This window comes from Equus caballus, chromosome 30 (genome assembly GCF_041296265.1).
Source record: "Equus caballus isolate H_3958 breed thoroughbred chromosome 30, TB-T2T, whole genome shotgun sequence".
Taxonomy (NCBI): Eukaryota; Metazoa; Chordata; class Mammalia; order Perissodactyla; family Equidae; genus Equus; species Equus caballus.
In genome coordinates, this window is record NC_091713.1 from 36,804,848 (window position 1) to 36,832,125 (window position 27,278).

General features: G+C 57.3%; 1 protein-coding gene across 1 annotated transcript in view; it reads right to left on the reverse strand.

Annotated features, from left to right (window-relative positions):
* The window catches only part of CACNA1S (calcium voltage-gated channel subunit alpha1 S), a 65,939-nt gene that overhangs the window by 15,736 nt on the left and 22,925 nt on the right, over window positions 1–27,278 (reverse strand). The window contains exons 9-28 of the mRNA XM_023632431.2: window positions 26,967–27,048; window positions 24,892–25,052; window positions 21,079–21,304; window positions 20,013–20,220; window positions 18,936–19,056; window positions 17,976–18,090; window positions 16,791–16,884; window positions 15,994–16,063; window positions 13,297–13,429; window positions 12,525–12,654; window positions 11,195–11,254; window positions 9,509–9,615; window positions 8,883–8,970; window positions 8,515–8,622; window positions 6,167–6,219; window positions 5,737–5,883; window positions 5,083–5,284; window positions 4,465–4,623; window positions 2,974–3,084; window positions 2,235–2,318 (exon numbers count right to left, since the gene is read on the reverse strand). Of these exons, the coding sequence (XP_023488199.1) occupies window positions 2,235–2,318; window positions 2,974–3,084; window positions 4,465–4,623; window positions 5,083–5,284; window positions 5,737–5,883; window positions 6,167–6,219; window positions 8,515–8,622; window positions 8,883–8,970; window positions 9,509–9,615; window positions 11,195–11,254; window positions 12,525–12,654; window positions 13,297–13,429; window positions 15,994–16,063; window positions 16,791–16,884; window positions 17,976–18,090; window positions 18,936–19,056; window positions 20,013–20,220; window positions 21,079–21,304; window positions 24,892–25,052; window positions 26,967–27,048 (2,459 nt within the window). The remainder of the gene's footprint in view (window positions 1–2,234; window positions 2,319–2,973; window positions 3,085–4,464; window positions 4,624–5,082; window positions 5,285–5,736; window positions 5,884–6,166; window positions 6,220–8,514; window positions 8,623–8,882; window positions 8,971–9,508; window positions 9,616–11,194; window positions 11,255–12,524; window positions 12,655–13,296; window positions 13,430–15,993; window positions 16,064–16,790; window positions 16,885–17,975; window positions 18,091–18,935; window positions 19,057–20,012; window positions 20,221–21,078; window positions 21,305–24,891; window positions 25,053–26,966; window positions 27,049–27,278) is intronic.

The window sequence follows — 27,278 nt, forward strand, 5'->3', positions numbered from 1 at the left end:
TTCCCAGTGGCCCCAGACCCAGCATTCACCAATTCCTGCTGGCTCCTCTCGAAGGCTTTGGGCGTCTCTGTTCCTCTCCCACCATCTGAGCCCCAACTCTCATCGCTTTATGCCCCATCTTGCTGCCATGGGGGAACCACTGTTTTCTTAAACCCGGCCCCTCCCCTTGGACGCCGGGTCTCAGGTGAGGACTCTGCTCCTGTAGACACCGCCCGCCCCCCCCACCCCCAGCACCAGACTTCTGTATGAGCCCGACGATATGCTGGAATTCCTTCCATTTTCAAGAAAACTCTCCTTGGCTCCACATTCTCCTCCAACTTCTATTTCTGTTTGTAGCAAAACGCCTCCAAAGAACCATCCAGACTCCCATTCTCGCTTCCCTCCTCAGTCCGCTCCAACCAGGCGATCGTCCCCACAATTCCAATGTCACCGCTCGCATCAAGGTCACCGCTGAATCGAGTCAGTGCTGGGCTCTCACCTCCCTGGACTTTCTCACCTCCTGTCTCCTTGATGTTGGGACAGCTCCCCCTTTTGGTGGCCCCGCCCGCCTCAGAGCCAGTTCCTTCTCTGACCCGTGGCTGGCTCCTCCTCCTGTCTCCAATCCCTCAGCACTGGCTGCCATGGCTCAGGCTGGGGACCCTTTCTCTCTAAATACCTCCTCTCTTAGTCCGTTTCCACGACTTCGAATGCTGGCTTTCCTTCCAGAGTCTCAGATTGCACTCTCTGACCTGACCTCGCCTCTGAACTCTAGACTCTAGTAAATTCAAGCCGACTGGTATGGCCATTTGGCAGCTAGTAAGCATCCTAAACTATCAGGTCCAGAACCGAAATCTTGATCTCTGCCTCTCACCTGCCGCTCCAGCAGTTTCCACATCCAGTAAATGGAAGCTCAATTGATCGGGCACAAATCCTTCTAGTCATCCTCGACGTTTTTCCCTCTCACCCTAAATCAAGTCCATCAGCCAATAGCATCAGCTCGACCTTCCGGATGGATCCAGATGCTGCCCTCTTCTCACCTGCCTCATGGCCAGCATCGTGGCCAGCACCACCCCTCACCTGGACTGGTGTAGCAGCCCCCCGATGGCTCTCCCCGGGGCAGCCCTGTGACCCCAACAGCTGGCTCTCAACACGGCAGCCAGAGTGATCCTTTCAGAACTCAAGTCAGACCCAATCCAAGCCCTGCAGAGGGCTCGCATCTCTCCCAGAATAAAACCCAAGAGCCTAAGCGTGGCCTTCGAGGGCTAAGGGATCCAGCCCCTGACTTCTCTCTCTGACCTCACGCCCGCCACGCTCTGCTCTGAGCTCCTGCTCTTCCTCGAGCTCAGCACGGGCTCCTGCCGCAGGGCCTTTGCATCACCCTTTCTGGCCCCTGCAGGGCGCTGGCCCTGGTCCCTGTGTGGCTCCCTCCCTGGTTCTCTTCAGGCCTTTGCTTAACACCTTCGCCACCCCACCCTCCTGTTCCCACCACGGGAAGCCTTTCACCTGCTCTATTTTTCTTCACGATATGTCCTGGGCATACCTGACAGGTTAGGGATGCATTTTGCTGTCTTTTCCCCTGGTGCTTGGTCCGTTGCAGGATCTCCAGCACACGTGGGAAGGGCCCACTCAGTATTCGAGGAGTAAAGGAATGGCTGACTCCTTCATGGGGCCCCCGTTTTCAGGCCCCCTCACCTCCTGACCCTCACCTTCAGATTCACGTCTTAGAGGTGTAGCTTTAATCCCTCCACCAGCCTGTTCAGGAACCTTCAGCAACTCCCCACTGCCTGTGACAGGAAGTTCTAGCCCCTCCACCACTGACCCCTCCTCCCTCTGCATGCTCACCGGACCTCCAGCCTCCAGCACGCCTGAACCTTCTTTCCATTCACCGCCTGCCCTGTGCCTCTCCTGCGGCAGCCGTCCTGTCCTGCTTGCTCCCCTCTCCACCTCCAGTTCCCCCTCCCTTTTCTTCAGGGCCTACTTCCCTTATGCCACCTCCAGGAAGGCTTCCCAGACCACCCCACCCAGAGATGACCTCTCCCTCCACCACAGTTCTCGCCTTGGACAGCCTGTGCACTCGCATCCTCCTGGAATCAGAGATGTCTGTCTGCCCTGTAGGATTGTCGCTCCTGTCGCTCTCATCTTTGTAACCCTGAGGTGCCGTGCCACACACACAGTGGGAACCCCCCCAAGTATCTGTGGACCGAACAACGGCCTCAGCCCCACCCCGGTGATGGCTCCGCTCGCCTGGTACTCACATCGATCTCGCTGAGGATGACGTCAATGATGCTGCCAATGACAATCAAGAAGTCAAACACATTCCAGGGGTCTCCAAAATAACCCTGGCGGGGGGGGAAGAGATGGGAGGACCAGGGGCTGAGCTTCGGGAAGAAGGGGCTGGGGTGTCCTGCGGGGTGCAGGGGTCCCCATCAGAACCACTGGGCCAGGCCAGGGCGGGTGCGCATGGCTCTGCTCTCCACTGTGGCTCCAGGGCACCCACTCACGGATGCCCCTCTCCCTCTGGTTCTTTATTTCTCTTCCTCTAGAGCATAAGGTGGTCGGAGGGGAGGGGGACTCAGGAGTGGTTGGGACTCAGGATTTGGGGTCCTGGTCTGCATGGGGAGCTCTTTCCTTCTCCCCCCATGAAGCCCTGTCTGGGGCTTGATGGTGCAGACTGACACAGAGTGGCTGGGCTGGGCACCGTGGGAACCAGAGACAGCAAGATACTCCCCCTGCCCCGGGCTCATTCTTCAGAAGCTTAAGGGAAGACGGGGAATGTAAGACGGGCTCGAGGAAGAGGGCAGGGAGAGGAGCATCTATTCTGTCATTGGCCGGTTCCGGCGGCCCGAACATCTTGCCTGCCCTGAGTCTGAAGGCAGCAGCGGGGAAAGCGGTGAGCAGGTTGGGAGCAGAAGTGCAGGATGAGTAGAACGCGGCTGGGGGTGCTCCACGAGAAGGCCCCCGCCTGCTCCTCTTGCCCCGAGGCCCCACACTCACCCTGGCCTTGAACGCCATGAGCTTGAGGATCATCTCCAGGGTGAAAATGATGGTGAAGGCCACGTTGAGGACGTCCGAGATGTGGTTCATCTCCTTGGACTGGTTGTAGTGCTGGGGAGGGCACAGAGCACTGGCAGGGCTGGGCTTTCCCACGCTGCAGGTGCATTCCCACAGCCCCATCCTCTTCCTGGGTGGCCCCCAACCCTCTTCCTCAGCCCCCTGCTCACCTTTTTTTTTTTAATCTCATAAAACTAGGCACCGACTTCAGCAATCCCTGAATTCTACCACATGTAGTGGAGGCCCCTCTCCTCGCAAAGAGATGACGAGGAGAGAAGGGGAGACGCCCGATGCCGGGTCCCACAGAGTGGGTTCACCTGCACCTGGGGCTGCAAGGACAGAGCGTGGTTATGTATCTGTTTGGGGATGACTGCGGGGACGCCCCTCAGCATGGCTCTGTGACAGGTTCCATCTCATCCTGTGGGCACAGGACTAGGAGAGAAGACCCCCGGGTTCTAGAGCTGGTTTTACCACCAACCACAGGTGGGACGCGGGGCCCACCAAGCTTACTGTATCTGCACGCTGCTCCCAGAGATGCTGAGCCGGCTCAGAGCAAAGACCTTAGGCCCCTTGAGCCACCACTGTGACCCTCCCTCAATCTATCTCCTTCTAGAATTTCCCAGGAATCTCTTACCCTTTCCTTTTTTTAGAAAGTTGATGAAGCCCCACTTCTTCCACAAAACCTTTCCGGGTAGTTCAGAGGACCTGGTGGCTGCCCTCTCCCCCTCAACCTTGGCAGGACTGCCCAGTCCTGCAGCCTGGCTCGGACCCAAGCTCGAGCCGCTGCTCATCATCCTCCGTACAATCCGGGCCCGCTGGCTCGGCGACTCCCTCCCCACCTCCTCATCACCTGGCAAGGTGAGGTCCTGTCGTTGGGTGTGTCTTGGGCTCCTAGGATCCGGGAGCCTAGCCATGCGATTCTATTTACACAGGACTAAAGGGATCAGATGCTTAACTGAGACTGATAACAATGCTGCTGGTTATGACACTGTCTGGAAAGTGTGCTCGACTCCTAAGAGCCCCCTGTGCTGTGGATATTAAATCCATTTTTCTTGGGACTGAAGCCAAAATTCCAACCAACTCAACTGTCCAGATTTGCAAGAGCAGGAGGAAAACAGAGAAAGCGCTTTCTACTTCCTACACTGCTGCATCCTCCCGCACGGCCCCCTCCTGTCGACAGGGTCACCACAGCTATGTGCATGTTCGGACTACCTCGTTAGGAAACCAACGAGGCCGGGGGCCAGGTCATGGCTCTACATCGCGTAGAGCTCCACCACACAGGGCCTGACACATGGCAGGTGCCAGGAAAGGCATGTTGAGGCAACCAGACTGGAACCCTGTCCTTCCCTGCCCAGCCCCGTGCATCAGGCCCCGTCTCCTGGCCCTCACCTGCACGCCCAGCCCCGTGCATCAGGCCCGTCTCCTGGCCCTCACCTGCATGCCCAGGCAGATGGTGTTGAGCATGATGAGGGCAAACATCAGGTATTCAAAGTAGGAGGAGGTGACCGCGTACCACACTTGATACTGGTACGGGTTTTTGGGAATGTAGCACCTCAGAGGGCGGGCCTTCAGGGCGTACTGCACACACTGGCGCTGAGACAACAAAACAGGGCAGGTCAGCACCGAGGGGCCCCGCCCTCCCTCTCCTCCCACATCCACTGGCTTGAGGGAACCCTGCATCCGGGCAAGCCAGGAGCAGCTGTGGCCTGGAGCTCATGGCTGAGGGACTCCACTGGACCATTTAGGTGAAGAGCCCCATTGGGCCCATGGGTTCCCCTTGATTCACCCTTGCCCATTCCTAACAGAGTTCTAGCACAGCCCAAGCGCTCTGGGCATCCTGAGCGTCCAGGAGAAGACCCCTACCCCACCAGGTTGTATTGCTTCAAGTTGGAGATGGGGTGAAGATGGGTGGAGGCTGGGTCTGGGCGTAAAATGGAGGTTCTGGGGCCACCTCCAGCCTAAAGCGTCTTCCCTGGCGAGAGCCTAGGGCTCAGGCTGGCAGGAGGCCTGCTGGGGGCTCCGCTCTCCACCTCCGGCGGGTGGTCCAGGCACCTGGTTCTTGTCCAGCTCGCAGTTCTTGTACTCGGTCTCCCCCTGCTCCTGGAAGGTGACGATGACGAAGCCCACAAAGATGTTCATCATGAAGAAGGCGATGAGGATGATGTAGATGATGAAGAAGATGGCCATCTCCACCCGGTTGTTGTAGATGGGGCCCATGTCCTCCTTGTGCGAGTCTATAGCTCTGTACAGCAGCCTTGGGCGGGCAAGGAAGGGAGAACGGGCTGGGCTGGGGTGATGAGGCAGAGAGCCAGGCCAGGAAGGGTGGGCTTTATCCCACCGGCAAAGAGGAGCCAAGGAAGCTTTGTGAACGGTCAAGTGATGGGAGAGAAGATAGGACTGAGCCCGGCAAGGCTGGAGCAGACCCTGGGCTGGGCCTGCCTTTCCATGGGATGCCGCAGCTATCCCTAACCCACCAGTAGGGCTCCCCTGTGGGCAGAGAGACCCACACCTGTGGGAAGACTGGGCACACTTTGTCAGAGCCCCTGGTTGTGCTCACCAGTCCTACAAACCATCAGAGCCGCTGGGCTTTGTTGAGCACCTGCCACGGGCCTGGCACAGTGCAATGGGGACTGTGGAAGGGTGAGCTGGCTGCCTGGCCCTGCCCCTATGGTGCCCATGTCGGGCCAGGCCCCAGCCCTCACTCACTGAGGCCATCCTTCGAAGGTGGAGACCGTGAAGAGTGACATCATGGCCGAGAGCACGTTGTCGAAGTGGAAATCGTTGTGTATCCACTCGCGGGGACGCAGTTCCACCTGCGTGGGGTCCCCATCCTTGTACACGTAGTAATAGCCCCTGCGGTGGGGAGGCCCGGTCACTCCGGTGTGCATGGCTGGGCTGCCTCCTCCCCACCCATGTCCCCTGGGCAGCGAGTGCGCGGGAAATGAAGGTCCTGACCAGGGACTAGAGGAGACACCGCTGGGCACTGCCCCCAAGTTACCCAAGGAGAGGAGCCCCTATGAACGTCCCTCCCGGGCCTGGGGCTCAGGCTCCCCTGGGCCCCCAGCCTGAAGGGCCACCCTGCCCCTCACACAAGGTCCCTGGGCCTGTGACCCTCGGCCAGCCGAGCACTGCGCACCTGCACTCCTCTTCTGTCATCTTGGATAAGTCATTGCAGCTGAAGAACTTCCCCTGCATCCAGGACGTGGAGGGAGGGAGGGAGATTGTTGTCATGGAAACAGGATAGAAAAATGGGCGATGGCAGTGAAGCGGGGGAAGGAAGGAGGAGCCTGTCTCCTGCTCTCAAAGGGGTGACCTGACCCACAGGTGGGCCCCAGAACCATCTTTCTCCTTCACCATCCTCCACGCCCTCAGCCACCCCACCAGCTTCCCCACCAGACGCTGCCAAGGCTGAGAAGCCCGTTCCTCCGAGGAGTGTTAGTTGAGGGCCCCGCCTGGGCCTCGGGGGGTGGAAATAAGAACACAGCTTGGCCCTCGCTCCTCCCTCAGGGAGCCCCCCGGCTCCACTGCTGCAGGAAGCCCTCTTGGGGTCTCCCCATTCCAGAGCAAGAAGCGGTGCCCCACCTCCCGCCTTCCTTCTGCCCGTGGGGTGGCCACGGGGCTGCCACAGGGACGGGCCCTGATGACACCACTTGTCTTGAGATCGAACAGGGGTCCCCCATGTGCCCCAGCCCAAGGCCTGAGTAGGTGGTCTCTGTAGCCCCCTCCTGACTCCAGCCACAGCACTTTCTCTTGTATCCTCATCCCACGTTGGACACCCACGGAAGGTTTTGTTTGAACAAAAGCAGTTGGTTGCTGGGTCTCCATGTGGCTAAATTAAGTTTGCAATCCATGGATTCGAGTCCGGTTCCCTCAAAGGCCCAGAGCGGGAGCTGCCTCAGCCACGGATGGAGGACGAGTTGAGGGCACCCTGCGGGTTTTTGCCGCTCCCACCACATCCCCGTTCACGGTGGCTGGAGCAGAGAGGGGACGGCGAGGCAGGTGACGGGGTCAGGGAGAAACAGGGAGGGGACACAGCTGCCTCCGGGCAGGTTTCTGCAGCCTTGAGACCAAGTACCCAGCTTGATGTGGAAAGCAGAGTCAAAAGTCTGGACGTCACATGGAATGCAGGTGACAAGGTGCCACTTGTGAAAAGTGACGTGAAATGCCACTTGCTGCTGAGGTTGGACTCTGGCCTAGGTGGCGGGAATGGGGGGTCTTTGGACAAAGCACAGGGGGAGCTGGGGGCTGGAGGGGCGTGGAACAGCAGGAATGGATGGGCAGCTGCTCATCCCCTCCAGGGGCGGGTCTTGTGGGCCTCCTCTGGGACGGGCCCTGGCGGGGGGGGAGGGGGGTGCCAGGGTGAGGGACAAGGCCGACACAGACTGCCCTGAGGGGATCCCAGGGCCCCCCGCCTGGCAGAGGAGGAGGCTGGGGGCGCAGGTTGGGGCAGCCCTTGGCCGGAGGAGGAGGAGAAAGAGGAGGCCGTGAGCAGATCGCTGAGCACTAGGTTTTGAGGCTGAGCTATCTTGGGTCTAGATGCCATTCTCTAGCTGGTGCCCTTCCTGCCCCCCAGGACAGTGACCAACAGGACCCACCCCTCAAAGGTCCTCTGGGACCCCCACCCTGACTGCTCTCCCCAAAACCTGCTCCCAGCCTACAGGGAAGGACTTGTGGGGTTTGCTTCACAACCCTCTCAGCCCCAGCAGAGGCCCTGGCCCAGAAAAAGCCTCCGTAAATGTTTGTTGAATGAACGAATGACTGTATGATGATGTCACTGCATGTCTAAGTTGGACTGAGATTAGATAGCTGCAATTTTAAAAGACTGCGCTCTGGGGGCAGGAGCAGGTTGGGTCATGAGAGCAGGCAGGGTGTTCTCAGGTATCAACTTCCCTGTCCTGGTGATGGTCTGAAAGCCAGAGGCATCCAGGAATCGGCTTGGAGGGAGGCACACCCTCGTAGGGCTGGTTCCCAGAGAGGGACTGAGCAGCCGGGTTCTCCCAGGAAAGTGAGAAGAGAGGGAGGTCGGCTCCCTGATGCGAAAGGATGGACACCCACCCTCAGCAGCTCCTGGGGGAGATGAACGATGCCAGACCCACCAGCCGGGAGCGTGGGGCGCAGAGGCCCAGCTGAAGATGGGGTTGGGTGGGGAGCATGTTCTAGACATGCTGGCAGGATGGAAGGGGGGACCAAGGCTGAAAACCAGGAGGGGTGGCTGTGGGGCCCTCATCCTCACGGAGAGCTGGGAAGACGGCAGCTACAACGGCGACGGCGGCCGGCGGGCCACAGGGGCCATGGAGGGAAACCGAGCAGATTGCATCCAGACTCGAGAGAGCTTAGCCTCAAGACTGTGCAGTCCAAGATGTCTGATTTCACGGTTCGGGGCTCCCTTTGCTTAGAGGGGGAGTGGACCGGCTCTCGCCTTGGCCTGAGAGCCGGCCGCAGCGCTGGGGACGGAGGGGAGGCCGTGGGGCAGGCGAGGCTCACCTTGAAGAGCTGGACGCCGATGCAGGCAAACATGAACTGCAGGAGCGTGGTGACCAGCACGATGTTCCCGATGGTGCGGATGGCCACGAACACGCACTGCACCACGTGCTGGGGAGGGAGGCGGGTTGGCACCGTGCCCCCTCGCTACCCCACTGACGGGGGCCCGGGGGTGCAAGGCTGGCTGGCCCCAGCTCGCCGGAGGCGGAGGGGCTCAGGGGCGGGGCGAGATGGTACTGCCCAGCCCCATCCTCATTCCTGTTTGGCAAAGGGGACGAGACGGGCGCCCCAGCAAAGGCGGGCTCAGGTTCCTGGGGTCCGGCCCATGCAGCCCCTCTCCTCCTCTTGGGGGTCCTGCCCAGGCCTCTCACCTTCAGCCCTTTGGCTCGGTTGATGGCTCGGAGAGGTCGTAGCACCCTCAGCACCCTAAGGATTTTCACCACCGAGATGGCGCTGGACCTGGGGAGGTAGCAGGGGACCAAGGGCGGCTGCTCCAGCTCCCACACCTGCCTCCTGCTCCAGCCCCCACACCTGCCGGCTCTCTGCCTGAAAACACCGCCATCTTCCCCCACCCTCCCCGGAAGCCGGGTATGTCAGACTCCAGGATCAGCTGCCCCTGCTCACGGGGCCAGTTCTCTCTGTGGTGCACCATCAGCACCACAAGGGATTTCTCTACCACGGCTACGGGCTGCCTCTCCCATCCCTCGGAGAGCGACCCCAAGGCAGGGGCTGTGCTCCCCGCAGGGCAGCTGGGGGACCGCCTGCCTTCTCTCTGCCCTCCCTGCTCGTCCCCAGCACACAGCTGTGCCCACTTAGCACTGTCTCTTCCGCCCTGTAGGTGATGACCCCAGGGGACCCTCATCAGTGGCCCTGAGAAACCCTCCCCTTGCGGCTTGGCGCCCACCAACGAACAACGGGTGGGCCTCCTGCTCTGAAGCCCTGGGATGGAGCCAAGCGGGGGGGGTCCATGCCCGGGCCAGCCCCTGCCACTGCTCACTCAAGTCCCATGGAGATGAGGGAGACAGCCACCACCACCAGGTCCAGGATGTTGAAGTAGTTGCGGCAGAAGGAGCCCTTGTGCAGGAAGGCGCCGTAGGTGGTCATCTGGGGAGAGAGGAGCAACCTGGGTGGGAGGAGCTTGGGAGCAGGCCTGTCCTGCAAAGAAGAGCTCGTGGAGGGGAGATTCGCCTCCGTCCGCTCCCGGAGAGCAAGCGTGGAGGCCAGCAGTGGCCGGAAGCTCTCTCTCCTTCACTCCCCTCCTGGCCGTGTCCTAGGGCTCCCCCAGCTCTCTGCTGTCAGTTCTGGAAGCGTGGGGACCTCTTATGCCAGCCGTCGCTCTCTGAGCCCGTCTCTTTGGTCAGAGGCCATAGGGAGCCCCGGTCCTCTTCCCCGCGGAGCCACAGAGCACGGGAGCCCAGGCCCTCCTGCATCCCCGGGGGACCTGATAAAATCCTGCCCCGCCTCCTCCCTGGAAAGCGTCTTTGGAAGTCACCTCCGTCCTAAGGATGGCTGAGTCAGGCTGGGCGCCCCTCAAGGGCCTGAGATCTTCACCAGGCCCCCACCCCCTCTGCCTCCTGCGTCCCCGTCTCTCACCTCTCGGCTTCTTCCCTATCGTCTCTCATCGTCTCCCAGGCCCTTTGCACAAACACATGATGCTCTTAAAGGCTGATGGGGCTGAAGCCTTTCCTGGCGTTCAAGGTGATTTCATCTCAGCCCACCTTCCCAGCCTCAGAAGGCAGGCCTCCCCATACGAGTGCTGTATCCCAGCCAGAGGGGCCACTGTCCCCTCTCTGAGCGTGTCCCAAACGTCTCTTTACAACACATTTGCCATCGCTCTGATGGCCTGCACTGCCTCTGCTGTCCCTCCCTGATGAAGTCCTGTCTAACGTCCAGGTCTACCTCGAATGCCACCACCTCAGGAAGTCCTCCTGGACTCAGGGAAGCCACCACCTCCCTCCGCTAAACTCCTTTAGTAGTCGGGGCTCTGAAATAAGGGGCCGGCCTGATTTTGTGCTGCAGCCTGCTCTGGGCCTGCTCCTCCCGCACGGCTCCCCCTCCCCTCCTTGTTCGTGAGGAAGAATGAAGCTGGGCAACTGGGTCTCAGTCACAGATGGGTCCCCCCTTTGCCCCCAGTCCCTCCACTGTGATGGTGTGAATGCAGCAGGTCCACCTTGAGAACAGGAGAGCAGTGAGAGGCTGTAGACAGGGAGTGGGAGGCACCATAGGGCAGAGCTATCAACCCAGGACAACAGTCGCTTCTCTGGGGACTCCAGGAGGGAGGGGCCTTTGAGCCGTCGGTAACAAAGGTCTAAGAGTAAATCACAGCTCCCCGGGTCTACTCTTGGGCCAACTGTGCCTCCAACATGGAAGGAAAATGCCCAAGGCCTCACAGACATGGACCGTGCTCTGGCGAGTGGTGCGCAGGTGGCAGGCTTGCTGTCCTTCACGTCTCCACCCAGCCACCTGCTCGCCCGCTCGCTGCAGCTTATGAGCTGACACCCCATCTGGTCGTCTGGGAGCTGTGAGTCTTTCCCTGCTGCTCTCTGCCTTCTTCTCGCTTTGTCCCCATCCCTGCAACCCAGCCCCTGAGTGAGTGCAGCGTGCGTAACTTAGAGCCACATCAGGTCTGGTTCCCTGGCCCAGAGACACCCCTCGCCCAGGCTGTCCCGAGGCCTTCACTCACCTTGAGGACAATCTCCACAGTGAAGACAGAAGTGAACGCGATGTCAAAATACCCAAGGATCTGGTGACAGGGCAGGGGAGAGAGAAGTCAGTGAGAGGAAGGGGGAAACAATGATATCATTGTCTTCATCACCATCATCATTACCATCACCATCACCATCACCATCACTACCATCACCATCACCACCATCACCATCACTATCCCAACCATCACCATTACCACCATCACCATCACTATCACAACCATCACCACCATCACCATCACTATCACAACCATCACCATTACCACCATCACCGTCACTACCATCACCATCAACACTATCACCATCACCACCACTATCATCATCAACATCATCATCACTATCATCAACATCACCATCACTACCATCACCATCACCATCACTACCATCTCCATCACCACCATCACCATCACTATCACAACCATCGCCATTACCACCATCACCATCACTACCATCACCATCACCACCATCACCATCACTATCACAACCATCACCATTACCACCATCACCATCACTACCATCACCATCACCACCATCACCATCACTACCATCACCATCACCATCACTACCATCACCATCACCACCATCACCATCACTACCATCACCATCACTATCACAACCATCACCATCACCACCATCACCATCACTACCATCACCATCACCACCATCACCATCACTATCACAACCATCACCATTACCACCATCACCATCACTACCATCACCATCACCACCATCACCATCACTACCATCACCATCACCACCATCACCATCACCACCATCACCATCATCACCATCACCATCACTACCATCACCATCATCACCATCACCATCACTACCATCACCATCAACACTATCACCCTCACCACCATCACCATCACCACCATCATCATCAACATCACCATCACTATCATCACCATCATCACCATCACCACCACTACTGTCACCACCACCATCGCCACCACCATCATCATCACCACCAACACCATCATTGCCATCACCACCACCACCATCATCACCATTACCACCACCATCATCACCATTACCACCACTGCCACCATCATAACCATCACCGTTCTCATTAAAACCCGGCAACAAGAGCCCGTCTGCGCCATGTGCTGTGACAACACTGTTCAGAAGGAGTGGATTGGGCAGTCTTGGCTCTTCAAGGATTTAAACTCTAAGAAACTCTGATGCTTACAGCCACATAGAGGAGATAGCTGAATTCTAAGCACCAGAGTGAGGTGTGCAGGCGGCCTAGGCCTGGAGTAGAGAGGGGTGTTGATCTGGCAGAGGGTGCGGGCCTGCCATCACCTGATTTCTCACAGACTCGGCCCGGATGGGGTCCTCAGCAGCCAGCGCAGCACTGCTGAGCAGAATGAAGAGCAGGATGAAGTTGGTGAACCAGGTGGCATTGACGATGCGATGACAAAAGACACGGATCCTGCGGTTGGAGGAGGGGTGGGGAGCCGTGAGCTACTGGGCGCTCAGGCCTCACCAGCCTCTGTCCTGCAGAGTGACACTGGATCCCTCCCTCCCAGGGCAGTGGGAAAGGATAGCCTGCTTCTGGGTGGTCCTCTGGCTGGACACGCAGGGGCCCTGCCGCTCACTCTCTTCCATCAGCCTTAGTCCCACCTCCCAACCAAGACCCTCCAACCACCTGCTCCTCCCCCAACACTCCACCGCCACCCCATGGCTTTCCCACCCAAAGAACGGGGCAGGCTGGTCTCCATCCATGAGGCAGATGGATGAAACTCCATGGAGACTGTAGTGTAAGTATATTTAACGGTAAAATCGTGAAGCCAATGAGAACTACAGCTTCCCGCGGCTCCCACCCCCTTGTCCTGTCTAAAATTGCTCTTGGAGAGGAACCAATGTCCACAATCCCTCTAGGTGTAAGGAACTGATACGGTTTAAAGCATTGCTCGTCCCAGAGATACTAGCATTTTAAACAGGGCGCAAGATCTTTAGCTAAAGGAATGAGTTTCTCATGGTGTAATTATAGGCCCAGAGAATCGGGAGAAGGAGGCAGCCCTCTCTGAGAGCCCCGTCAATCACCCTGCACAGCAGCCAAGGGACCACCCACTTGTTGGTGGGGCTGAAGATGAAGAAGGAGCTGGCTTCTGGAATGGGCACTGCCTTCTCCTTCAGCTGCAGCTCAGCCAGGGGGCGTGGTCGGGGGCTCACTGGGATCTCGGGCTCATCTTCTTCATCATCCCCTGTGGGGAGGGGAGAGAGAGAAATCAGGGGCATCTTTCCATCCTTTACTGCTCCCCCAGGTTCTGTGCTCTGAACCCAACCATGAACCCCAGCAGCAGGCAAGCAAAGGTGGCACAGGCCTGTGCAGGACACGAGGATGTCAGCAGAGTCCAGCCCAGGCATCTCCCTTTCCCCGCAGCAAGCGGGTTTGAACCGCCAGGAATAAGTGAGGCAGGCCCAGAACCTTCCAGATGTGGGGCCAGGAGCAAGGCCAAGGAGCCTCGCTGTTGCATCTTCTGTCTCGGGGCTGGACTCACACCATCTCAAATGCTCACAAACGGCTGAGGGACGGGGGACCCTGCTTCGATGAGACCTGGATTCTGGTCCTGGCTCGGCCCCTGACTTGCTGTGCGTGCTGGGAGAGTCTCTGTCCTTCCTGAGCTCCAGCTTCCCAGTTTGTGAAATTGATGAGGGGCGGAGGCTCATTGAAATAAATGGAGGTTTAGGTCCTCTCCTGGGCTAGGATTCTAAAAATAGCATTTCAGGGAGGAACCGCCAGCATGAAAAAATAGTCAATATTTCTTGAGCTCCAGCCAGTCCCCAGTCCCGAGGCCGATCCTGGGGTGGGAGAGGGGAGAGGAGGAAGAGAGGGACCCACCCTCCAGGCTCATTTGCTGGGTCTCATGGCCTCACACAGGGAGCTGAGTGCTGGAGGTCCTCAGCTCCAGTGGGGGGATCCAGCGATCAGACCAGGGGGCACTGTCAAAAGCTGGGGTGCCCCTCATCTTGCAACTCTTGCTCAGTCCCTTGGCTCCCTGAACCCTCAGCCACCTCCTCCGTACCCCTGCCACCCCCGGGCAGAGTCCCTCAGGGAAGCCCAGGGCCACTGGATTCTGCTCTCTCCATCCTGGCAGCCTGCACAGGTTCTCAGCTCCACCAGAGACCCCGTTTCTTCTTCCTCACAATGAGTGTCCTAAGATGACACGTCTCACCTTGTCCCAGCTGCCAAGGACCCCAGAGGCACAGCTTAGGCTTAATCACAGAGACTGTTCCTTCTTATTCTTTTTTTTTTTTTTTTTTTTTTTGAGGAAGATTGGCCCTGAGCTAACATCAGTGCCCATCTTCCTCTACTTTATATGTGGGATGCCTGCCACAGCATGGCTTGGTAAGCGGTGTGTATGTCTGTGCCCGGGATCTGAACCGACGAACTCCAGGCTACCAGAGCGGAACGTGTGAACTTAACGGCTGCACCACCGGGCCGGCCCTGAGACTGTTAATTCTTAAACTTAGCATATTTGCTTTCTTTTTCCCCCATAATTCTGATTTCCTCTGTCTGTGCCCACTTTGTTAATTTCCTTGTACTTATCCTATGTTGTCAGCCGTTGCACATTCTTTTTGGAAAGAAGCAGGATAAACGTACTCAACTGCCTTGGTAAGAAATCTCTTCCAACTGCCCACCCCACATCCCCACATCCTCCCTACCCTCCACCCGCCCCCACTTCTTCCAGTCCCTTCCCCTTCCTCCCACCGTGGATTTCCTGGATCTGCCACCCTCCCACCTGGGCATCAGCCACTCCGTCTGCTAGGTGGTAGTCATTAGTTGAAACATCTCAGATGAATCATTCTAAATCCCAAACATCCATCTCTACAGGAATTGGAAGCAGTATTATTAGTCTTATCTATACCAGCTCCATTCTCCCCACACCTCGCTTTGCAAAATCCTTTTGTGTATTCATTCATTCATTCATTCATTCATTCAATCGAGCCCCCTCTGGGCTAACACTGTGCCATTTGGAGCACAGAAAGTGCCCCAAGAGCTTACAGCCACTGGGACAAACGGATGCTAACTGGCTGATTCCACAGATAGACGTGGCCTCGCACCCGTGACCCAGCGCTCCCGAGGACCCGTGATGAGCTAAGAGAGACCCCAGAGCTCTGGGGCACGGGGGCTCTTCCAGGCAGCCTTTGAGCGTGAGCCCAGTGGGCTCTGCTCCCTCCATGTGTGCCCTCCTGGGTACAGAAGAAAGGGGTTTCTGCAGCAGCCACTGGTCATTTGCATTTACGAGATGTGTGTTATTTATCCATGGCTGTGTCTTATCCATCCTCCCTCCCACGCTGCCCTTGTCTCCATCCAGATTTTCCCACAATGCAAGTCACGGTTCTGTTTATCCCTGTCTCAGTCTGGCCCCCAGCCCTGCTGGACACTGGATGGAGAGGACCCTGCCCATCTCTTGCACCACGTGGTTGGATGCACGTTCATCTCTATCCGCTCTGTGTGGGTGGAATGCAAGTCTCGTGGACCCACGAGTCTCTGTGCTCCTTGAAAACAGTCCTCAGCACTGAAGCGCGGAGCTGGCACTCAACAAATACTTGCTGGATTTGATGAAAATAGAATGTGTGGATGTTTCTATCGTGCATGTTGGAGGGAGAGGCCGGCTGGCAGGTAGCTTACTTGCATGACGAGGTGCAGTGGGGTGTCTCTGTGTCCTGGTCCCTTCGTGGAGGGGTCCAGGCGGGGGACACACAGGAGATGGTGGGTGGGGAGAAATCACCCCAGCAGCCCCCATAATCCCGGGAGGCTCACCTGGGAAGTCAGCCGAGGGGTAGGGATCCTTCACCTCGTTGACATTAGATTCAAACTCATCGACTTTCAGCTGGAGGAAGGAACACAGTGAAGACGATGAGGAAGAGAAAAGCTGTGGTTTCCACTTACTGGACATTTACTGGAGGCCAGCGTAGGTTTCGGCTCTTGTGATCGTCCCTCCAGCCGGAAGGATAGGGAAGAGGATCATTCCCCTTTTACAGATGAGAAGCCGAGCTCAGAAATGTCGGACAGGTTGCTACCACGTGGCAAAGCCAGGACCCCAGCCCGTCTGAGCCTGTGTGCTACACCCCTGCTTATCTCTCCAGAAGAGCTGAGCCCCCCAGGCCGGGAGCCCCACGCCCAGTTCTCTGACCCTTTGAGCGCCGCTCCCTCTGCCTCCAGGAAGGCTGAGCAGAGCCAGTCTGGGACAAGCGAGGCTGGGAATGGGGGGAAGCCAGCCTGGGCTTCTCAATGGAGCAAGGGCGCGTCACGTGGTGGGGTGGGTCGGGGGGGAACAACTTGACTGGGTAGGAAGCTGGAACTCTGAGGAAATCTGGTTCCCAGTTGGGGCATCTTTGCCTCTCAGTACCAGGACCCACTGCAGGAGCTGTAGCCATTGGCTCCCCTCAGCGAGTGGAGGGTGATGCCAGCCAGCACCTGGCTGATAACCAGGCCGAGAGCCACTGTCCTTGCTCCCAGCCCAGCCCCCCAGCAGCCTAGGTGCAGGGCTGAGCCAGGGGACGTTCGGAGTCCCTTCCCCATCCTCCCTCTGAAAATACCTGACAGGAAAGTCTCACCTTGGCGGTGGTGGGGATGCCCTCGCCCTTGGGTTTCTGTTCCAGCTTCTTGGCCATCACTGACTTCTCCTCCTCCGACTTGTCTGGGAGACCCCTGGGTTGGGAGACCCCTGGGTTGATAAACCAAGAAAACCCAAAGTGGAAGCCCAACTAGAAAGTTCTCGGAGATCTGCTCAGCCTGCCGACACCCTCGGGGGGATCCCGTGCCGAGGGCCCAGGGTGCTCTGTGGAGGAGCGAGCAGTGTAGGCCACCAAATGGAGGGGGCCGTGGGCCCCGGGCAAGTCCTTCCTCTGCAACCAGAGGGCATGAGGCCCAGCTTGGGGCCGTGGCTATGTGTGGCTCACTGGCCAGCCACACTCGATGTCCCTTGACTGGTGATGGGTGGAAAGGGGCTTTGCACCTGGGTCATGAAGACGCCACAAGTGGGAGCATGGTTTGGTCCAAGATGGGGCTCAACTCTTTGGAAATGTCTGGTCTCTCTCCCTTTCTCTTCCCATCCTGCCTCCACCAGGAATGGGCAGGCCGTTCCAGTGGGCACAGGCATTGAAGGCGGGCGGCCCTTGTCTGGAACCACTCAAGGTGGTGCTCCAGCCAGCAGCCTTGGCACCTCCTGGAGCTGGTTAGAAATGCAGGACCTCGACCCCATGCCCGACTGCCAGCATCAGGGTCAGCATTTTAACAAGATCCCCAGGGACTCGTCTGCAGTTAGCTAGAGTTGGAGAAACACCGTCCGGAAGACCAGTCCTGCTTCTACCCCCAGAGGAGGCCCCAGGCTACAGAGAGGCCAATGACAGGCGTGGATGGAGAGAATCGTAAAGGCCACTTCACAGATGGGATGCCTGAGGCCCTGCAAGGGGAGAGGCCTCCCTCCAAGAAGCACAGGGACTCTGTGGCGGGTCTGGGAGAGTTCCCGGACCCCTCATCAGGGTACCCGAGCCCGCCCTGCCCAGCTCTGCCGTCACATGGCCTGAGGCCTGTCTGGTGGTTGACTTGCCTCTAGCCACCCCCCTCTAGAGACACCTCATAGGACTTCAGCCACACCTGGACCTGCTGGCTGCAGAAATCTGCCCTCTGGGTGGCTCAGACCCTGTCCCTCAGGCTCCAGGGAGCCTCCTGCCCAGAGATGGGAGGCCACCGCCTGGCGGAGCGTCCGGGTCCCTCCCTGCCGAGGACACAGCACTCACTTGGACATCTTCCTGCGTTTTTTCTCCTCCGCCTTGGCCTTCTGGGCAGAAGTCAGGCTCTCCGCCTCGGCCAGGTTGTCCACGGCGATGGCCAGGAAGACATTGAGCAGGATGTCTGGGGGCGGCCAGCTAAGGAGCCTTGGCTCGTGGGAGAAGGAACCCTCCAGGGCCGGAGTCCCACCCTGCCCGCGTGTTGGCAGGACTTAACCTGCCCCCTTGGTGGGGTCATTGGAATCCCTCTTGCCAAGGTCACCCTGTGGGAGGGCGTGGGCCCAGGGACACGGACGAGCATCCTCAGGGAGACCTGCCTGCAGAGGGCACCCGCGATGGGGCCTGAATCCACTGAGGCCTTGACTACCGTCCACGTCCTGGCCAGGACCCATCTCAGCTCCCAGTCTGGGCCAGGGGGCCAGGGAGGCACTGCAGTGAGAATCACGTTGGGCACACAGGAGCGCAAGGAGCAGGGTCCCCTCCCTCCCCCTACTCGTAATACCAGATTCCACGGGGCAGGGGGTACTGTCGCTCTCTGCCCCGTCCACCTCACCTCCCATCTGCTCGTCTCATCTCTCCGTCTGCCCAGGCTCCGTCTGCCTGGCTGTGGTCCCTCCACATCTGCCTCCGAACCTTTGGCCCAGGCCGTCCCACCATCCTCACTGCTCCTCCCAGCCTTGTCCTTCCTCCCACCTGCCCCAGGCTCACCCACCCTTCTGGGACTATTCTTCCCACCTGTAACCAGTCAGCCCTGTGGTTCTCTAACCTCCCGGCGGGAGGAATCCTCCTGCAGCTAGACCTGCTCTCGCCGTTTGCTGTGTCCTATCTCCCACTCCCCCATCAGCCTGGGAGCTCCCCTCTGTCCAGAGGGCCTGGGGCCTGGCAAGCGGGCACCGTGACCCCCGTTTTAAGCCCCTCTCCCAACCCCCCTCCCTGAGCTCTTCTCTGCACCCTGCTCCCAGGGGATACAGTTGCCACAGACGAAAAGGATGATGAAATAAATGCACACGAACATGCCGGGGTAGGACGGCCCGCCGTAGGCCATGATTCCGTTGTACATCACGGAGTTCCAGTCCTCACCTGTCAGGACCTAGAGGGAGAGGGGGCCATGGTGGGGTGACACGGATGGACTTGAGAGCCTTCTGTGGGGACTACATCGTCCACAGGCCCCTCCAACTCTGCCAATCCCCCCAGCCCTTTCCTCCTCGCCCCTGGCCCAGGGTGACAGGTCCCTGCTCTGCTCCCTGCACCTCTTCCAATGATCGAAAATCTTATCCTTGGCTCTCTAGGACCAAGGAGTTGGCCCATGGGGTCACCGCTTCCCTGAGCCCTGTTCTTGATGCTCGGGCTCAATGTGCAGCACCCGCCCGGGCCTCCTGCCATTGCAGCCGCCAGAAATAGTGTGAAACGTCAGGTGCCTTCAAAGACACGATGCCCAGTGAACGAGGAGAGAGAGGGTGAAGCCATCTGTGGGTCCAAGAGATTGTTTACACTGCCCTTCCCAACTGGTAGCAACGAGGTGGCATTCCTCATGCGCACTGGCTCCCAGGGAGGGGAGCGTCTCTGGGTCAGCCACAGCCGTGCTCCCTGGCTGACTTCTAGGGAGCGTTGGCCGAGCCGTGCCTCTGCCGTGAGCAATGATTTGTGTATCTTGGGGGCTTCTGCAGCCGTGGGGAGGGAGAGCCCACCCTGTCTGACTCTGCGCTGAGAGATACGGGCTGGCCGGGGAGAGACAGCAGGCACCTGCACTGCCAGCCCGCCCCAGCTCCGTGCACTCATTAAGTACCACCCTACTGTGGGCCAGCACTCTGCTGGCACCAGGGACGAAGACAAGAGGACAAGCTGGGCACAGCTCCTAGCCTCAGGAGCGTGGAGGAGACAGACGCGCAACCATCCCAACGGAGAGAAGCACGGGGGCTGATGAGGCAGCCCGGAGAGGGGCATCACACTCAAACCAGCAGATCAGAGAAGGCTCCTTGGAGGAGGTGACGCCCACCCTGAACTTGAAGGGCGGGAAGCGGGCCTCGGCACCCGCGCGCAGCTCACCTGGAAGACGCTGATGAGGGCCTGCGGGAAGTTGTCGAAGTTGCTCCGCCGCACCTCCGTGTCCTCAAAGTCGTACCTGCCGCCGAAGAGCTGCATGCCCAGCAGGGCGAAGATGATGATGAAGAGGAAGAGTAGCAGGAGCAGCGAGGCGATGGAGCGGATGGAGTTGAGCAGGGACGCCACCAGGTTGCTCAGCGACGTCCAGTACCTGGGGGAGGCGGGCCACGGGCTGGGGAGGAGCCGCCCCCTCTCGCCCGTGTACGTGGGGTCTGGGTGGTCCTGGGGCAAAGGCTCAGGATGGGTGGGAGGCGGAGGAAGGGGCTGCCCCGGGCGGGAAGGCGCTGGAGTCACGGTGACAGCCTGCTGCCCCCTCCTTCAGGATGCCAGCTCAAACCGCCATTTCACACTCGTCCGTGGGACTATGTTTGACTCTGGTCCCACCACCAGGACAGTCGCCCCAAGAGTAGGACTGCTTCTCCCTCGCGCGCCCTGGGTCCCCTGTGCCCAGCGGGGTACCTGCTCCTGTGGGTGCTCCATCAACCCCACAAATCCTTCCCCTCACGCCCGCCGTCACCCCTCTGCTCTGCGTCTCCTTCCTGCTTCCAGCTCCCTTTCCCTATGCTCTCCCTCCCTCTCCCCTTCCCCTCCGTCTTCCCTCCCCTTAGTCTCTTCTTTTTCTCCTTCCTCCCTCCTTTCCACGCCCCCCCATCCCTGCCCTGCCCTAGGACAATGGTAAGAGGTCGGAAGAGAAGAGAGGACTGAGGTCAGAAGGGGACAGTAATTTCTCTGCAGAGAGGGAGGTTCTTTCTTTCTTCTTTTCTTTCTTTCTTTCTTTTTTTTTTTTTGCTTGAAGAAGATTAGCCCTGAGCTAACATCTGTGCCAATCTTCCTCTATTTTTTTTGTATGTGGGACGCCTCCACAGCATGGAGGGACAGCCTAGACAAGGGGCCACAGGTGGACTTGTAGAGACCCCGGGAAATGAGATGGGTGTAGACCAGCCCAGGGCTCTCCGCGTGGCGCCCCCGGGGCCCTGGCGCCCCCAGGGCCCAGCTGCCCGGCGCTCACTTGGTGATCTTGAAGATCCTGAGAAGCCGGATGCAGCGCAGCACAGAGATGCCCAGCGGGGTCATGGCGCCTGACTCCACCAGCAGGATCTCGAGGATGCCGCTGCACACCACAAAACAGTCGAAGCGGTTGAAGATGGACATGAAGTACTGGCGTAGGCCCAGCCCGTACATCTTCATCAGCATCTCGATGGTGAAGACCGACAGCAGCACCCGGTTGGCAACATCTGTGGGGCGGACCCTGCACGCTCAGCATCGCTCTCCTTCCCGGTCCTGCCTCCGAGCCTTTGCCTGGACTGAGCCCGCAACCCAGGACGCCCTCCCCACCTTTCCAGGGCATCATTCTTTTTCAATCCTCAAAACCTACTAAAACGTGGCAAAATTTTGCCCACTAAAGGAATGCTAATCTAGATTTCTAAAAAGCGAAACCATGCTGTATATAACAAGAAGGGGTTTTATTACTTTTAAGTTCACTTAAGTTTAGTAAGCTCTGCTACTCCCTCATTTCTGCACCCCTCCCTGTCCCCTGCTAGTGAGGGGTCCCTCCACCCATCGAAACCAGTCCGTCCACCCCTGCTTTGGCCTCCCCCACCCCCACCTCAGGAAATCCACTGGCGATGACCCCTTTTCTTCCTGTGTATTTAATTCTTCCTTTCAGATGGATTCTCCCATCGCCACTTTAAAATGCCCAGTCTCTCCCACTTTCCCTGTAGCTCCCACCCGTCCTGTCACAGGGAAAATTCCAGGAAGCGTTACCTACTTTGACCTCTTCACTTCTTCGCTCCTTGCCCCATCCGCTCTTCAACTCACACCTAACTGGGTCCCCCCTCATCGCTCCACCAACAAACTCCCTCAGGGTCATCAGTCACTTCCCTGTGCCCAAATGCAGTAGGCATTTCAACTTGTGTTTTCTGACCTCTCAGGAGCAGTAGGCACTGTTGACCAACCTCTTGCTTTCTCAAACATTCTCTTTCCTTGGCTTCTGTGATTCCACCTCCTTCTGGATTCCTCTACTTCTCCAGCTTTTCCTAAGCCGCATCTGAAGACGCATTCTTTATCTAATTGTTGGATGCTGGACTTGAGCCGTATCCTTGAGTATATGCTGTGCCCCGGTGACCTGGTGATGTCATCTAAGACCACACTTCAACTGCCATCCCTGCCAATGACTCCCAGATCTTGACTGTTCAACTCAGAGCTGTCTGCTAAGTTCCAGACCTATTTTTCCATCTGCCTCCTTGACACCTCCACTGGGATGTCTCCAAGCCACCTCAGACTCAATATGCCAAAGACTAAGCTGATGGGTGCTGCCCATCTTCCCCCACCCACTGAAAATACTTGGTCAATGACTGTCTTCCCCATCTCAGTTAGGTGACATTACCATCCATTTATCTGCATAGACCAGGAACCTCAAATTCATCTCTGACTCCTCTCGGTGAGCACATTTGGTCATTGATAATGCACATTCAAGGAGCTCTCAAGAAGATTGGGTGCAAAGAATGAATGGATGGATGGATGGATGGACGGATGGACGGATGGGTGGATAGGTGGATGGGTGGATGGATGGATGGGTGAGCGGATGGATGGGTGGATGGGTGGATGGGTGGATAGCTGGATGGGTGGATGGATGGATGGGTGAGCGGATGGATGGGTGGATGGATGGGTGGATGGATGGGTGGATGGGTGGATGGGTGGATGGGTGGATGGGTGGGTGGATGGGTGGATGGGTGGATGGGTGGATGGGTGAGTGGATGGATGGATGGATGGATGGGTGGATGGATGGATGGATGGATGGATGCATAGATGGGTGGATGGATGGATGGATAGATGGGTGGATGGATGGATGGATGGATGGATGGATGGAAGGGTGGATGGGTGGATGGGTGGATGGGTGAGTGGATGGATGGGTGGATGGGTGGATGGGTGGATGGGTGGGTGGGTGAGTGGATGGATGGGTGGATGGGTGGATGGGTGGATGGGTGGATGGATGGATGGGTGGATGGGTGGATGGGTGAGTGGATGGATGGGTGGATGGGTGGATACACCTGATCTGTAGCTTTGTTTCCTGTCTCCTTCCCTTAGAAAAAGACAGTCTTCTTTTGTATTTTTTTTCTTCTTTGTCTCTTTCATCATTTAAGACCTAGTCTCTTTTGTGATGTTCTATTTTCTCAGGCTCCTGGGGTTGTGCCTGATAACTCTTCCTCAGGGTGGCCCTGTTCCTTATTTGGTTTGCAATTGTTTGATTGTGAGCTCTTCTTCGGGAAACACTTTTCCCAGCAGGAATTCTGTCTGTCTTGAGTTGAGAAGCATCCTCACAGAGGGCTCATGTTTGCTTCTGCTGGGCACTGCAGGGGTTGCGCTGGCCTGTGACTAGTTGTTTAGGTTACTATCTTAGCTTAGGATCCCTACGCCATGAAGGACACTACCAATTGGACCCCCTGCCTATACCAGGCACAGACTGGCTTTCAATTTTCCACTGAGATATTTTTCTTTGCCCAGAGCCTCCGGCAGGGATAAACTCCCCAGCCCCTTCCCTGAGCTGATGGGCGTGAGACTTTTGCTTCCCTTGCACAGGGAGCCCTCCCAGGACCCTGACTTTGTGCAGGTGGTCATCCCCAGTCCCCACCTCACGCAGGCCCTGGGCCCTGCCTCCTGCCCCAGCATAGGCTTTAAGATCCCAGCCACCACCCTTTCGGGTTTAGATCTGTGTCTAAAATGTTCCTAGAAGTCAACTCATGAGCTCTCAGTCGCTTCTTTGTTTCTGCACCCAGAGATTTCCTTTTCCTTCTTTGAAGTATGACTATCGTGACTTAGGCAGCCTAGCCACGGGTGTGTGGTGGGGCGGACATTTAGTTGGTCCTCCGTGTTGCTGGAATTGGCCCCCTCTCCTCTTTCTGCTCCTGGTCACAGACCAGAGCTCCACACACAGGGCAGCATCCACCACGTGGACGGGCTGAGGGTTTACCTTCCACCAGACTGATCCTTCACGAACTCTGGTCTCATCATGCTGTAGTCTAGCTTATATTTACATTACATTACATTATATTATATTATATTATATTATATTATATTATATTATATATTTCACTAGCTTCCCATGCCTCAAGTGTAAGTCCCAGTGTTTTATTAGAGTTTATAAGGCCCTCGATGAGCAAAGACATCCTCTGCCACTCTTGTTGCATACGAAGTCCCCGTGGCCCCCGAATTCACCAGGCTGCTGCATCTCTTCGCATCTTTGCCCCTGCTGTTCCCGCTGCAGAAGTCCCTTTCCCTTTGCTGCCTGGCCCTTGCCTCTTGTTCCTCAGGCCCACGAGCTCCAGCATCTCCTCCTCTCCACCTAACCTTCACCTCAATCACCTCCCCGTGTTGACTCAACATCATTTATGAACACCCCTCTCCTTCTCTGGCTAAGGATGCTCCTTGAAGACAAGAGCAGTGCGCAAATTCTCTCTGTCCTTCTGTGACTTCTGGACGTTGCATGCAGTGTGGACTCGATAAATGGGGAAAGAGTGCTGTTTTGGTAGCAGCATTTGAACCTGGGTGCCGGGAGTTCTAAATTACTGGTAATCTTTGTGTTCGGGATCTGGAATTGTAATAAATTACCCAGACCCCTGGGAGAGCACCTGGAAGCTTTGCAATGTGTTGCTGCTATTGCCCCCGGTAACACCATGAGGAGGAAAGCACCACCAGCCCATAATTTCTAGAAAACAATGTCAATAACTAATTGACTTCTTCTGCAAAACCTGGGGTGCCCGTGGCCGGCTTAGGGCATCAGCCACCGCTGCCCTCTTCCTGGCCTCGCTCCGCTCTGTCTCACCTTGCAAGTGGGTCAACCAGAGAGGCTGGTGGTGGTGCTCGGAGGCGATGGACAGGGTGTTGAGGGCCACGACCAGGATGACCAGCCAATAGAAGACTCTGGACTTCACCACGTCGTGGCACTTCCAGCGCAAGATGCGGTTCCATTGTCTCCAGTGTCGGCTGCGGGAGGGGACAGGAGGAGGGAGGCAAAGAGCGGCCCCACTGGAGGCTCCCGTCTTCCCACGCTTCCTTTCAGACACTGCCATCCTCAGTCTGATCCCCACTTGCCCCTCCAGCCACACGAGACAAGCTAAGAGCGTGAGCCATGGAGCAGACTGATTTAAAATCTTACCTCTAACTGGAAAGTTCTCCGTCTTTCAAAGGAGAACAATAACGATGCCAACCTCAGAGGGCATCAGAGAGAACGCAAGCAAAACGCTCAGCTCAGGGCCTCACGGGGAGCGGCGGTTCAGGACATTTTAGTTTTAATTAAAGCGACACCCAGATGTCACGTTTTGCTCGTCATGAGCAATTCTTTACCAAATGAATAACACCTGGGGATGGGGCGGGGGGGATGGGGGGTGGGTGGGTGGGATGTGCAGAAAGGGCACTTTCCCGGTCAGTGCGACCTTTCTGGAGAGCAACCTGGCAGCATTTACCAGGGTGTGAAACCAGCGATTCCATTTCTGGGAATCTGCCCAGCAGAAACGTTCACACAGATGCACAGCTGTGCTCTGCAGCAATCTGGGCGTTTTTTTGTATTGCCATAAACCGGAAAGATCAATTATATGTATTATGGTGTATCCATAGCGTGAAATATTTTACATCCAAAGATACGCCAACAGAAGGTGTGTGAGCTGTCAAGTCATGAAAAGACGTGGAGGAAATTTAAATGCATATTATAAGTGAAGGAAGCCAATGTGAAAAGCGTACATACTGTGTGATTCCAACTCTGTGACATTCTGGAAAAGGCAAAATTATGCAGACAGTAGAAAGATCAGTGGTTGCCAGGGTTGGGGAAGGAGGGATGAATAGGTGGAACACAGAGGACGTTTAGGGCAATGAAAATACTCTGTATGATGCCAGAATGATGGATACATGTCATATGTTACGTTTGCTCAAACCCCCAGAACGTACAGCACAAAGAGTGAACCCCAGTGTAAACTATGGACTCTGGGTGACGATGACGTGTCAGTGTAGCTTCATCAGTTGTAACAAATGTACCGTCTGGAGGGGGATGTTGATAACCGGGGAGGCTGTGCGTGAGTGGGGGCTGGGAGTATGTGAGGAATCTCTGTACCTTCTGCTCAATTTTGCTGTGAACCTAGAACTGCTCTAAAAAAAAATCTTTAAAAAAAAAAGATGCGCGTGTATATGTATGAAGTTGCCCTCAATAGGTAAGTTACTAGACAATATGTAAATCACACTCGTGTCTGCATCAAACACGTGGCAGGATCTCCTGGGTGTTGGGCACTGTTCTAGGCTCCAAAGTGACAGGAGTTAACGTAAGTGACCCCATTATGCAAAAAGCCAAAATGAAAACAAAAAACCTGGTGGGTGTGTGTGTTTGTCTCAGAGAGATGAAAGCCCAGAAGAGGTCCGGGAGGGACGCAAACCAGTTACCATGGTTACCTCTTTGCAGGGCAGTGGGCACCTCTGTCTTTTCTTTGATGTGTGTCTCTATTGTTACATCTTTCAAAATGACGATTCCCTAGGAATTTGCAGAGGGGAGCAGCCGACCAAACACACCATCCTCTGGAGACAAAGGCGTGAGCTTGTGCTTTCCCTTGTCGCCAGCCCCCCTTCCCGCAAAGCTCGTGGGCTGCCCCTGGCGGGCCCGCCGTCCCCTCCCCGGCAGAGGTTCCCAGCACTGAGCACCCACAGCCCCCCACTGTCTGACCTGAGCTGCCCCCCACAGGCCCCCAGTTTCTTCCTTAGGCGATATGTCAACAGGACACCTGCCGAGCATCCTCCGACGGCACTAAGGGGTGGGGAAGTGACTCGAAAGCCACAGAGGGGAAGGCAGCTGCGGTCTCACCCCGTGTGTCAGGGAGCTCGGGGCTGGGCAGACCCTGGGAGGCGCGAGATACTCACACGAACTGGATGATTTTGTTCAAGCCCTCGATTTCATACAGGCTCTCCGTGTCTGAGCCGCCTTCATCCAAAGACAGCTTCCCTGGGGATGGGAGAGAGACGGTGGGCCAGTCTTCCGGGCCCCCCGGGGCTGGGCGCACCTGCAAAGGGCCCGTCGACCTGGGACGGCCCGGATCCCTCTGTGCCTCCCTGAGACCCAGATCCCGCGAGCCCAGGAGCACACATCCCCAAGGAGGGGCTGTTGTGGCCAGGCTGTGCAGTGCTTTGTGCCTCTGGAAGAGCTCTGGGCACACCTAGATGCCAACTATTTTG